This window comes from Entelurus aequoreus, linkage group LG24 (assembly GCF_033978785.1).
Source record: "Entelurus aequoreus isolate RoL-2023_Sb linkage group LG24, RoL_Eaeq_v1.1, whole genome shotgun sequence".
In the NCBI taxonomy this organism is placed as follows: domain Eukaryota; kingdom Metazoa; phylum Chordata; class Actinopteri; order Syngnathiformes; family Syngnathidae; genus Entelurus; species Entelurus aequoreus.
The window spans coordinates 5678877-5693549 of record NC_084754.1 but is presented as its reverse complement, the minus strand read 5'-3'; the positions used below and the strand labels follow the sequence as shown (position 1 = coordinate 5693549).

General features: G+C 39.9%; 1 protein-coding gene across 1 annotated transcript in view; it reads right to left on the bottom strand.

The window, feature by feature from the left end:
- Positions 1–13077, bottom strand: part of st3gal2 (ST3 beta-galactoside alpha-2,3-sialyltransferase 2) — a 34299-nt gene extending 21222 nt beyond the window's left edge. Inside the window, exons 1-2 of the mRNA XM_062035178.1 lie at positions 12970–13077; positions 12131–12748 (exon numbers count right to left, since the gene is read on the bottom strand). Coding sequence (XP_061891162.1) covers positions 12131–12748; positions 12970–13077 — 726 coding nt within the window. The remainder of the gene's footprint in view (positions 1–12130; positions 12749–12969) is intronic.
- Positions 13078–14673: the final 1596 nt, after the last annotated feature.

Here is a 14673-nt window from a genome sequence, read left to right as displayed (position 1 = left end):
TTGTCATTTTTATTAATTTGATGGGTAGTTTGCTGTAAAGTTAAGCATTTTAATTTAGACAAGCATGTTTGGAAACTATGATAATATACTGTAATATTTGTTGCAATATTGGATACTATTAAAGTTTAAAATGTATGCAATTTCAAGCAGTACATGTATTTTTTCTGTCAAAATGAAAAAAAATCAATTACATTTAGTGAGAAAACATATATAATTTCCAAGTGTTTGCGGGCCAGATAAAATGATGTGGCCCCCGGGCCTTGAGTTTGACACCTGTGTTATAGTGTAACATGTCAGTGTTTCCCATAAACTGCCAAGATACCTGTGGTGGTGGGGGCGTGGCTATGGGCGTGGTCACCATGACATCATCAAGTAATTTGCATAATTTACTACAATGATTGGATTTTCTCTAAAAAGGCTCAAAAAATGTATACGTACTAATTAATAATAACAGTTTTGTTTTAAACGTCCATCCATCCGTCCATCTATTTTACAATATAATTACAACACTTTATGTACATATTTATATACAGATTTGAACAATAAGTTATTCACTGAAATATATTTATTAATTGTGGTTCTTACAAAAAATATATCTTATAAAATATAAAAGCAAAAATGTCTCAAAGCTCTGCCCCTTTAATTAGTGCATACTAAATAATTTAACTTTAGCCTACTACTACAACCATATTATTTACCAGCAACATAAAGTGAAACAGAGGCAGAGGTGTCCTGCCACAGTCAGTAACAAATAAACAGAAAACAGTAGTGGTGGTAGATAGACACAGAGCTTCATCAAACATCTGATCCACTGAACAAAGAGCTCCAAAAATCTTGAACTTTAGACTGCCATCAGTTTTACTCCCTACACTTAACCATGTGTTTCCTACTGCCTGAGGACTTTGCACCCTTTGTTATATACACATGTTGTGTTTCTAATATAAATACATTTAATAAAGTCAAATACAAATAAGGCAACAAGAGAAGTATCCTACACTTCTCTTTTGTAAAGTAAATCTGAACAGCCTATATGGGCATCTACATCAACTATATGATTTGCCTGAGAAGCTGGAGAGGACAAAAAAAAAAATAAAAAAAAAAATTATAATTTATTTGTTTTACTTTTTTTTTTTTATTTAAATTTTTAATTTTTTTTTTATTTGTGGCGGACGTAATTCTTTCGTGGCGGTCCGCCACAAATAAATGAATGTGTGGGAAACCCTGCATGTACTGTAGGTATCGGCATTCCTGTCCATTCATTCCATTCTTTCAGCACTGAAAATAAGATTTGTTTCAAAGTGGTAAATATTACAGTTGGTTTGGATCGCCACACAATTCATGGCCATGAAGGTTTATAGATAATCATTCACCAGGTCTCAAAAAAGTTTTAGGACCCACAGAGGCAATACAAGAAGCTACATAATGTCTATAAATCCTTTGTAGTGATCTCACAGGTCTGCAGTCAATGCCATTTGTCTTTTTCTTTGCTTTTTCCTATACTTTCCTCCTCACTAGTTTGTCTCACTGTTGCAGTGTGACCTAATGACTTGGCAGCTGCTGGCCTATGTTTGGACTCTTTTTGCCTTTAATGAGCTGGACTGAGCCTGAGGCAACACGCACTCCCACCACATTCATGCTTAAAACTTGGATTTATACTCGGGCCAACAAAGTTAATGTACTAGCGCATCCATCCATCCATTTCTACCCCTCTTGGCGTCGCGGAGGGGCTGGAGCCTATCCCAGCTGCACTCGGGTGTAAGGCAGGGTAGACCCTGGACAACCTCATCGCAGGGCCAACACAGATAGACAACCGTTATTTATCACAAAATTCAAAAAATATTGCGTTAATCATGCATGAACACTGATTATTCAAATTTAGCTACAACATACACCCCGACAGGAATCGGGATAAATGATTTTGAGCAAACAACATTTTGTGCATTCAAGTAAAACATTTAAAAAACTTTCCTGGATGACATGGATGAAAGCAAAATTGCATTTGGGTGAAAATGTTGGAGTCTTTTTTTTAAAAGTTGATTTGAAAGTTGAAATTCTGCAAGCAAGTTATTTACTGCGATTCATTTTGATTCATCATCATTCAGTAGTGCGATTAATCTGATTTCAAAACTAATCGTTTGACAGCACTAATGTATATATACAAGACAGTGAGGTAAAGCGATTACCGTATTTTTCGGACCATAGGTCACACCAGATTAAAAGGCGCACTGCCGATGAGCGTGTCTAGTCAGGTCTATTTTCATACAAAAGGCGCACCAGATTATAGGGCGCATTAAAGGGGTCATATTATGATTTTTTTTCTAAATGTAAAACACTTCCTTGTGGTCTACATCAGTGGTTCTCAAATGGGGGTACGCATACCCCTGGGGGTACTTGAAGGTATGCCAAGGGGTACGTGAGATTTTTTTTAAATATTCTAAAAATAGCAACAATTCAAAAATCCTTTATAAATATAAATAAAAACCTATCTTTTTTTCCAAACAGTTCAAGAAAGACCAATACAAATGAGCAATATTTTGCACTGTTATACAATTTAATAAATCAGAAACTGATGACATAGTGCTGTATTTTAGTTCTTTATCTCTTTTTTTCAACCAAAAATCCTTTGCTCTGATTAGGGGGTACTTGAATTTAAATTTTTTTACAGGGGGTACATCACTGAAAAAAGGTTGAGAACCACTGGTCTACATAACATGTAATGGTGGTTCTTTGGTCAAAATGTTGCATAGATGATGTTTTACAGATCATCTTCAAGTCGCTTTCTGACAGTCGCTTCAGGATGCGCCGTTTTGTGGGCGGTCTTATTTACGTGGCTCACCTTCGACAGCGTCTTCTCCCCGTCGTCTTTGTTGTAGCGGTGTAGCGTGCAAGGACGGGAGTGAGAGAAGTGTCAAAAGATGGCGCTAACTGTTTTAATGACATTCAGACTTTACTTCAATCAATAACGGAGCAGCATCTCCTCATCCGTGGCTCACTAGTGCAACAACAACGCCGGAAATGTGTCCCGTGAAAAACCTTCCGACATGAACTCTCTAACGACTAAAGTTCCGTGGGTGAATTATTATTATTATTATTATTATTATTATTATATATTTTTTTTTCATGTTTATTTCGAATATGTAGACAAAACAAAAACAAACAAATTTTGCAAAAAAACAACAAAAAAGCCATTCAAGAATGAATAACAAAAACAATAATAATAATAATAATAATAATAATAATAGTAATAATAAAAAGCAAAAAGAAACAAGAAATGAAAATAAACATTAATGTAAACATATCCGAAAAATATATGTATATATATATATATATATATATATATATATATATATATATATATATATATATATATATATATATATATATATATATATATATATATATATATATATATATATATATATATATATATATATATACATACAACATACATTTAACAAGTAACTATGAATGTGACACAACAGCTCTTAGTACAGTTCACTATATCCTGTGAACAATATATTTTTGTACATTCTTTTAAAAACATTGATGCTTGGACTTTGCTTATGTACTTCACTCAGATTGTTCCACAACTTGACACCTGTGATGGAAATGCGAAAACTTTTCATGGTGGAATTTCTCATCTGAATTTTTAAATTGAGTTCTCTCCTCAAACTATGCCCCCCCTCACGTTCACTAAACATGTTTTGAATGTTCAGTGGTAACAAATGGTTCCTAGCCCTGTACATAGTTATTGCTGTTTGTTATGAGACGATGTCGGTGAATTTTAATAATTTAGACTGTAGAAATAGTGGATTGGTGTGTTCCAGATAGCCAACCTTGTGAATGATCCTTATGTACACCCACTACAGTTTTTAGCACTTTGATAGCTAGTCTACTGACCGATATAAGTAAGAACTTTACGCTACTTTATATTAGAAATGGCAACAGCGGAAAATTAATGCCACATAAGAAGATAGAGAAAAAGAAGAAGCTTATGACTACTGTGTCGGCATGGACTACAATTGCGGACACGCGCACGTTTTCAGGACTTATGCAGATCCCAAATACACATCAGCAGGTAAGAAAAGTTGGTTTTGCAAAATATTGCGAAACAAAACGCCAGGTGATATGTCTGCTAATAGGTGCCATTCTGCAGTCCTTATACACACACCATAATAATACTCGTATGTTTAATGCGCCGACAATCCATCAAGCGGTGCGGCTTCATAGCTTACCGAAGTCGTACTAAAAACATTCTGACAAATTTTTGAGCGCCGTGTGTAATGTTCTATATTCTCAATGGAACATTTAAAGTTTTGGTGTTGTTTACTGCCATTATATTGCGGTCCAGACGTACCTCTTAAGTATGACTGCCATCTACTGGTCACACTTATCATTACACCATGTACAAAATAAAATTGCTTCGAGGTCGGTAAGCACAACCTGAATTATGCCGTACATTAGGCGCACTGTCGATTTTTGAGAAAGTGAAAGAATTTTAAGTGCGCCTTATGGTCGGAAAAATACGGTAACTGACAAAAACATATCAGATAATCTAATGTAATAATTTGGATTGATCATGATTAATCACACTAAATTACTTACTTACTTGCATAATTTAGACTACCCTTTTGACAAAACCTTTTTTAGCCAAAATCCATCCATTTTCTACCGCTTGTCCCTTTCGTGGTCGCGGGGGGTACTGGAGCCTATCTCAGCTGCATTTGGGCGGAAGGCAGGGTACACCCTGGACAAGTCGCCACCTCATGTCATATACTAACATTTTTTTCATATTTATACATGATTAATGCAATTATTTTTTGTCATAAATCACATGCGCTACTGTTAACTTTGACGGGCCCAGGATAAAATTTAAAAAAAAATAGATATCCCTAAGAAGATGTATCTGTTTCAGGTTTTCAAACATTTTGGCACTGTGGTGGTGGTGGAAAAGTTCTTCTTTTTTGCCGGCATATTAACATGGACACATGGAGAGCATGTAGTGCTTGAAGCAGTGGATTAGTTGGCATGGCGACAGCAGAGGATGAAGGGGATTTGTGATTACTGTTATACTACTTTCTCTATATTGGTGTAAAAGAAAAAAATCAAACTGGTTGAAAGGACAGCGTTCCTATGGACAATAAATGTACTATTGCAGGCTTCAGTTTTAACCTGAGGGTGTATTTACGATATCAGCTGCAGATGCAGCGCGGCCAGGAAATACAAAGGTCGCTGCCCCTCAGGAGGTTTCCGGATGAAGGCCGATTGGCAGACAGTCCGCTTTTCTTTTCTTTTCTTTTTTACAGATAAAAGCTAAAGCAGCGGACAGAATCACACATAAGAGCTGTATAAAGGCCTTGAGATAAACCGAGAGCTCCTTCATAACTCATGAAGGGAATCCAACCCACAATGGTGTATAAAGAGAGTACGGCCAACTAAATGATTGCTACCAAGGACGTGTGTGGCTGTGCCCGGATGCATGCAACTGCTGGATGGATGGATGGATATATAGTTCTAAACCTCAGGTGTCAAACTCAAGGCCCGGGGTCCAGTTCTGGCCCGCCACATCATTCTATGTGGCCCGCGAAAGCCTGGAAAAAATGGGTTTCAGTAAAATAATAATTATTTTCTTTTTTTTACTAAATGCATTCGTTCTTTAAATTTTGACAGGAAAAAAATGCACATTTTAAATTTTAATATCTGATCATGCCCGGCGGGACAGGGGTTAGTGCATGAGCCTCACAATACAAAGGTCCTGAGTAGTCCTGAGTTCAATCCCGGGCTCGGGATCTTTCTGTGTGGAGTTTGCATGTTCTCTCCCTTTTCTGCGTGGGTTCCCTCCGGGTACTCCGGCTTCCTCCCACCTCCAAAGACATGCACCTGGGGATAGGTTGATTGGCAACACTAAATTGGCCCTAGTGCATGGGTCCCCAAACTACGGCCCGCGGGCCGGATCCGGCCCCCCAGCATCCAAAATCCGGCCCACAGGAAGTCCCAAGTAAAAAAAAAAAAACTTTTTTTTTTTTGATCTTTCCTTTATAATCCATTTTCTACCGCTTGATACTCTTGGTGTCTCCTCGTCGCTCAGGCGAATCATATTGTCTAAAAATTTATTTTCCCATCGATAACTGGTGTAAAGCATACCTGTCAACCCTCCCCCTTTTGCCTGGAAATCACGTATTTTGTCCTCCGTTTTTGGCGTTTTGCTGATCCCCTCTTTGAAAAAAAACAATCCTCGGCAGTAATGTCAGCAATCTGGTCCGTTTGACTTAAGCCTCTGCAAACATGCGTTCATGACAGCGGTGTGGCGAGTGGCAATTTTCGTGATTCTATGAAATCAACAATGACAGAGAGATGGATGCACTTGAAAACAATGTAGAAGACACTTCTGACAAAAAAAAAAAGCTTTGTATGAATAGATATTTTTCCTCGTTGCAATGGTATGAAAAAACCTATTCAAAAAGCTGCCAGAAATAATTGACATGTTATACGAGTTTCCCAGTTTGCTCAAGAGGCACTGCCACAACAAATGTATACACAACATGAAAGGGTGTTTAGCCGCAGTGGCAATATTGGCACCTGCCACGCAGCATCCTGCACTTGGTAGCTTGGAGTTTGTGGCTTACATTTTTAAGGATCTTCTAATAATGGTGAGCTAAAAAAAAAAAACACGATTACTAAAGGTAAATTATTTTCCTGTTACTGCAGATGTTTAAAATGTCCTCTCAAACCAGGAACTTCTTTTTTTATTTTTTTTATTAGCTGGGGATTTGAGTGTAGCTAAAGATTATACTAAGACTATTTACCGGGGGTCAGCAACCCCGTGGCTCTAGAGCCACATGTGGCTCTTGAGCAGCGCCCTGCTGGCTCCATGGAGCTTTTTCACAAAATGAAAAAAATGGGGTGAAAAAAAAACACTTCACAAACCTTCCTAATTGTTAGAAAGCCAACTGTTTAATATGTTTGTGTTTATGCTTCGCTGATGAGAGTATTTGGCGAGCGCTGTTTTGTCCTAATAATTTCAGCGGCCCTTGAACTCACCGTTGTGTGGAATGTGACTCAACAGTTTATTTACATGTAAATCTTTCTCCGACGCTGCCACAGAAAGATGTTTTATGCCACTCCTTCTTTGTTTAATTTTGTCCACCAAACGTTTTATATTGTGCGTAAATGCACAAAGGTGAGCTTTGTTGATATTGTTGACTTGTTATGGAGTGTGAATCAGGCATATTTACATCATTTTAAAGTTAAAGTACCCATGATTGTCACACACATACTAGGTGTGGCGAAATTATTCTCTGCATTTGACCCATCACCCTTGATCACCTCCTGGGAGGTGAGGGGAGCAGTGAGCAGCAGCGGTGACCGCGCCCGGGAATCATTTTTTGTGATTCAACCCCCAATTTCAATCCTTGATGCTGAGTGCCAAGCAGGGAGGTAATGGGTCACATTTTTATAATCTTTGGTATGACTCGGCCGGGGTTTGAACTCACAACCTAACAATCTCAGGGCGTGTTGCCATCATTATAACACTTATATAAGTCTTTACATTTTTTGCGGCTCCAGACAGATTACTTTTTTGTATTTTTGGTCCAATATGGCTCTTTCAACATTTTGGGTTGCCGACCCCTGCTATATACCAATATTTTATGTGCATCTATCCATGCGTGAAACTTTAAAAAATCCAGAAATGTGTTCATGTTTGTCAAAGCGTGGACTTTGGGTTGGGGAAGTTGGAGCGGGCAAGGCGTGAAGGTAAGGACATATTTATTTAAACACTAACAAAAGGAACAAACGAAAAGGGCGCACAATGGCGGAAGTACAAACTTGGCTATGAAACAAAACTAACTCTTAGACAGAAACTATGGACATGAAACAAAACTACACTTACTGTGACGTGAAAAAACAAAACTTACGTGGCATGGAACTATGGCTTGGAATGAACGCATGGGTGTCAGAAGTAATGTCGCCAGGCCGACTGCCTGGCAACTGAAAGCATAAATAATACCGACATGATTAATGACAGGTGTGTGAGTGCAGACGTGGAACAGGTGAAACTAATGGGTAACCATGGAAACAAAACAAGGGAGTGAAAAAGCAGGAACTAAGTGACCAAAACCAAACAGGACATGACTAAAACAAAACATGATCTCAGACATGACAATGTTAAGTATTTGTTTCAATAAAACAACTAGAAACACATATTTGGGTTTTGACTGCAAGTTCACTTCCCCCAAAAAATTTTGCAATATAAATCGGGATGTTAGTTTTGGTCCATATCGCCCAACACAGCACCCATCGACACACGAACAGATGTGTAGTTGTATTGTTCCTCAACAATTCTTCAATAAATACAATAAATACATGACTTAATTTAAGTCTTTATCCATTTCATTTGTCACTTCCTGGTATACAATTATTTTTTTCATTGTTGATGTAAACTTAACCATATTTTAGGGAGTAGCCAGAACAGAGACATTTGTACCATTCCTACGTCACAATAGCTAGTATTTCTAGTCCTATGGTCAACACCACACATAGGGATAGGTACATTTCACATTCCTGTACCTGGGAATTGATACAGGTATTCAACGATTCAGTACTTTTGTGTTCTCAAATGTGTTAAATGTTTGTTTTTAAAACAAAAATCTAATTTATTTTATTTAACAATTAACACTGAGCTCTGCTGTCCGGTTGTTATCTTGTTTTCTTACACTTCTGTGTCTCAATTGTAAACACTGTATTGTAATGTAAAGTACACTTTGCATGCAGTTGCCTTAGACAGGAAGTAGTCTTTGCCATTAGGCTGAATGTACCAGTCTTGTCTTTTTTTGTTCTACACAGTTTTTATAGTGTACATATTGTACTTATTACACACCAGCTGTTTGATTACCGGTAAGTGTGTTTTAGTTGTAGTTTTCATGACTAAATTTGGAGGTGTTGAAATCGCCTTGTAAAATCAATTATGCTAATCTTAAGCATGTCTATGGCAATTTAGCGTTGAGGTAGTGCATTTTGATAAGTGGATCGTGACTGTACTTTTGAGCGCCTTCTTCACTTGGAGTTAATCCTTCAGATGCTCACGAAGTGGAAGTTTCAAGATATATGCTGACATGTCACATTGTGACTGACTTAATTGTGTAATCTCAGGTGTGTTCAACATGGATGCCTTCACTATAGTTTAATCAAAGGGGTCATATTATGATTTTGTTCTACATTTAAAACACTTCCTTGTGGTCTACATAACATGTAATGGTGGTTCTTTGGTCAAAATGTTGCATAGATTATGTTTTACAGACCATCTTCGAGCTGCGTTTTGACTTGTCTCTTCTAAATGTGCCGTTTTGTGGGCGGTATATTTACGTGCCTAAGTCTTCTTCGACTGGGTCTCCATTCCGTCAGCCTTGTTGTAGCTTTTAGCACTTCCATATGGAGTCTACTGAAGGATATAAGTATACGCTATTTTTTATTAGCAATGGCGGCAGTGAAGGATTTTACCATGCATGTGCATGTACGAGCCAGTCTGCCTCACAACAAGAGGACAGAGAAAAAGGAGAAACTTATTGACTACAACTGAATAAAAATGTGGGTAAAACTCTACCATATATGAGTACATCCACTGACTTAAGTAATGCAAAATATGCTACTAAAATCTCAAATTCCAAACGGCCCGTTCGGAGAAAGTTTGGAAGAAGGCAAGATTGTTTGTAAATATCTCCACCATGCCTCTATGATTTCATTTAAAATTTTCGAGACTTATAGGGATCCCGACTACACAAAAACAGGGACCAACAGGTAATAAAAGTTGATTTTACATAGTGTGGCCGCTAGGCTTATACGGTATACCAGTACTAGTATAGTATCGCGGTACTAATTAATTAAAAACGGTAGTATACTCTGTTTGAAAAGTACCTGTTCCCGGGCATGACGACGCGTCGTCACGTCGTGACATTGCTGGTTTTACGAGCAGAGGAGCATGTTCGGCAGCACAGAATCACGGAGTACTTACAAGCAGACACAGTGTGTAGACAGAAAAGGGAGAAGAGACACATTTTGACCTATACACTAAAGATAAAGGTGGAGTTATAACACTGAAACGCCCTCAGGAAGAGGTACTTTAAGACATGGCTAGCTGGCTAGCAGCGAACATCCATTGATTGATTGATTGAGACTTTTATTAGTAGGTTGCACAGTGAAGTACATATTCCGTACAATTGACCACTAAATGGTAACACCCGAATAAGTTTTTCAACTTGTTTAAGTCGGGGTCCACTTAAATTGATTCATGATACAGATATATACTATCATATATACTATCATCATAATACAGTCATCACACAAGATAATAACATTGAATTATTTACATTATTTACAATCAGGGGTGTGGAGGGGGGGGGGGGTAGGATATGGACAGCAAGTAGTGGACATAGAGAGAGAGCGAGAGAGAGAGAGATCAGAAGGCATAAGAAAAAGTATCTGCATTTGATTGTTTACATTTGATTATTAGCATTTGATTATTAGCAATCCGGGGAGGGTGTTAGTTTAGGGTTGTAGCTGCCTGGAGGTGAACTTTTATTGCGGTTTTGAAGGAGGATAGAGATGCCCTTTCTTTTATACCTGTTGGGAGCGCATTCCACATTGATGTGGCATAGAAAGAGAATGAGTTAAGACCTTTGTTAGTTCGGAATCTGGGTTTAACGTGGTTAGTGGAGCTCCCCCTGGTGTTGTGGTTATGGCGGTCATTTACGTTAAGGAAGTAGTTTGACATGTACTTCGGTATCAGGGAGGTGTAGCGGATTTTATAGACTAGGCTCAGTGCAAGTTGTTTAACTCTGTCCTCCACCTTGACCAAAGTGGGTAGGAGTGAGGTGGGTCTAGAAGTAACCTGACTAGCTTGTTCTGAGATGTTTGGAGTTTAGATTTGAGGGTTTTGGAGGTGCTAGGGTACCAGGAAGTGCATGCGTAATCGAAAAAGGGTTGAACGAGAGTTCCCGCCAGAATCCTCATGGTGCTTTTGTTGACCAGAGTCCGCAGTCAGAAGTGTTTTAGCTACTTCTAAATCACTAATCCTCGCCTCCATGGCGACAAATAAAGTAAGTTTCTTACAAGAATCATCCCTGCTTCACTACACACTGTAGGAGGATACGATAGCTCATCGGCGTCACTGCTAACGAAAGCTAGCGTGCCTAAATGTAAACAAATGCCATGGGTGGATCTACACCTGACATCCACTGTAATGATACCAAGTACAATAGCGTACAGTATCTAGTCGATGCTACTATGATCACAGCAATATTTTTTATCGTCACAAAATATTTTTTCCTTTTTTAAAAATTCATACTATATTTATAAACTCCGGCAATACGTACCTGGACACATGAGGACTTTAAATATGACCAATGTATGATCCTGTAACTACTAAATGTGTGGTATCATCCGAAACTAATGTAAAGCATTCAAACAACAGAAGAATAAGTGATTATTACCTTTTAACAGAAGTGTAGATAGAACATGTTGAAACGGAAAATAACCCGATATTAACAGTAAATGAACAAGTGGATTAATAATCCATTTTTACAGCTTGTCCCTCATAATGTTGACAAAATAATAGAATGATAAATGACACAATATGTTACTGCATATGTCAGCAGACAAATTAGGAGCCTTTGTTTGTTTACTTACTACTAAAAGACATGTTGTCTAGTATGTTCACTATTTTATTTATGGAGTAAATTGCAATAAGAAACATATGTTTAATGTACCCTAAGATTTTTTGTTAAAATAAAGTCAATAATGGCATTTTTTGTGGTCCCCTTTACTTATAAAAGTATCGAAAGGTATCAAAATACATTTTAGTACCAGTCTCTGTACCAAAATATTGGTATCGGGAAAACCCTAGTGGCCCCTTTAAATAAATTAAGTAGTTAGTAAGTTATTTAATTAAGTTAGATAAGTGTGCTTGTAGTGTTTACCAACAGGCACATTCAGTATAATACAATCCATTAAAGAAAATATATATATTTTTTAGAAGTGATGGGATCAATACCACTCTCCTGTCTGAATGAAGTGAATGCATCAAGAGAACATGGAGGTGCATTAAGGTGGATGTTAAAAGTGGGAGGATACTTACCACCCACCAGTAGTAGACATCAGAGGGCAGCTGGATGTTGTCTCTGGTCCACACAGGTGAGACATCTGGGTCATAGTTTTCATCAAACCAGTCCGATACCCCGGGGTCTCCAACACAACGAGGACAGGCACATGTTTTCTGTTGCTGGGGATCAGGGGGGGACAGTCTGTGGGCGCCCACGTAGCTGGGCACCAGCTTCACCCGCCGAGACTCCTCCCATCCGGGCGGCTCCAAGTAGTTGAATCCGACGCTCCCCCGGAGCGAGACGGAGAAGAAGAGCGAGGTGAAAAAGATGAGAACCAGAGAGCCGAGGACGACCAGGACTCTGCGGGAACATCTGATCCGTCCGCTCCCTTCCACGTTAGGACCTGCGGCCCCCGACCCTTGGGGGGCTCGGCTTAGCCAAGGCCTTAGCTCTGAGAGTCTGGATGCACCTCTGAAGGGGCCACCGCCCCAAAACCCCCAGCGTCTGTCCCGTTGCAGGGTGGAGGAAGGGATGCGGCCCCCCCATGGCCATGCGCCCACAACTGGGCCTGCCAGCGTACCCAGCTCACCTCTTCCTGCGCTTCTAAGGCCTGGTGAACGTGCACAGGCCAACCTCTTGTGCAACGCCTCGGACTACGAGGTCACACACCCTGTCATTCTAGTACACACACACACACACAGTCACAGTTAATGTGCACTTGGCAGTCTTCTGACGTCAGCTTGATTTGTCTCTCGCCTCACACGCTAAAGTTGCATTTACTTAAAAGACACACAGCTGCAGTCTGAGAGGGTCGGAAGTTCTTTCTTTCCCATCAGGACACAAACCGCATCTGATTCTTTATCCTGATCGCTACCCTCGCTGCCCTCATTTCCTGCCTCCTTGATGCCTTCCCGGTTTTAACAGCGGAATCCAGCAAAAAGTGAGGGTCCATGCAGCCGGTCGTCTTCTTTCTCTCCACCATCCGCACTCCGGCTCAAACGATCCGCTTTCTCTCTCTTCGCTCGGTGTCTTTGGTCGCACTGTAGTCGGAGCCCGGGAAAGCTGGCACTCTAGTTGAGAGCAGGGGAGAGAGGGAGGGACGAAGGCTGGAGGAGGAGGAGCAGTAAAAGGGAGAAAGTCAGAACTGATGGGTATTCTGTCACTTCTTGAGGCATCCTAGACAAAAAGTAGCGTGATGTGGTCTTTCTTTTCTCCCACTGCACTTGCTCCCATTGCTACCTGCTGAGGGACTATTTTAAACTGACCCTTTTCTTTCCGTGCTCCGCCTGAGCATCTTTGCTTGGGGGATTGCCGGGTCACGATCTTCACATGCTCCTAAAAAAAAAAACCCCACCACCTAGACAGTCATGTCCTTGAGGGCTTCCAGAAATAAATCCAGACGACTTAATCAAAGGAGCCCAAAAGCGTCGTAAGATGATGTTTCTACGTTTGTTTGGCTGCGGGATGGCAGGCCGGGGTGGGTGGAGTGACGTGGGCAAGTAAAAAAAAAGAACCAATCAATCCTAAATCTCATCTTCTCTCCAGCTGGCTTTCAGAGGACAATAGGAGAAAGGGCGGAGGCAGCATCTGTCCGGGGGGGCCACCCGGGGTGTGTGTGTGTGTGCCACTTTGTGCCTTTTGATTGAATGTGTGTAAGCTAGGGTTGCACACCGTCTGCCCGTCGCATTGCTTTAATTGTGTGTGTGTCTGCTGCTGCGAACCTGTTCAGCTGGCATTTGAAAGCAGCACAACTGCAGCCGTCTCCTTTAGCTCCGTTCCATTCATCCAACACCTTTTCAACACAGTTGCATGGTGTGAGTTTGGGAGATCAACGGTCTTTATCTAGTGCAACACCACTGCAGCCGTCTCCTTTAGCTCCGTTCCATTCATCCAACACCTTTTCAATACAGTTGCATGGTGTGTGTTTGTGAGATCAACGGTCTTTATCTAGTGCAACACCATGGTCGAATTTCTGTCCAACCAGTCTAATGCTCCAAGGCACAAAGCAAGTGCAGACAGGAAACTACTTCATTCCATATCCAAGCTTTTGTGTGTTTGGGAATCCACGTTTGGGAGACACGCTGCTTCTTCCTTTGACAACCTGAAACGATAGAAAGAGAGAGAAATTCACTCACCATTAAGATTGATGTCCCGTCTTTAGGTAACGATTTTCATGAGGGGAAGACGGTGTCGAGTAGTATTTAGTGAGGCATGGTTTCAGTCTTTCCCACAGGACTGCAACGCATTTATGGTGGTGGGGTGTGTTTAATTTGCATAAATGGCCTTGAGGCATTTTTTAAATGGCTAAAAAAAAGTTATAATGTATTTAAAGTAGAAATGTCCGATTATGGCTTTTTTGCCGATATCCGATATTCCAATATTCTCCAACTCCTAATTACCGATTCCGATATCAACCAATACAGATATATACAGTCGTGGAATTAACACATTATTATGCCCAATTTTGTTGTGATGCCCCGCTGCATGCATGAAACAATGGAACAAGGTTTTCCAAAATAAATCAACTCAAGTTATGGAAAAAAATGCCAACATGGCACTGCCATATTTATTATTGAAC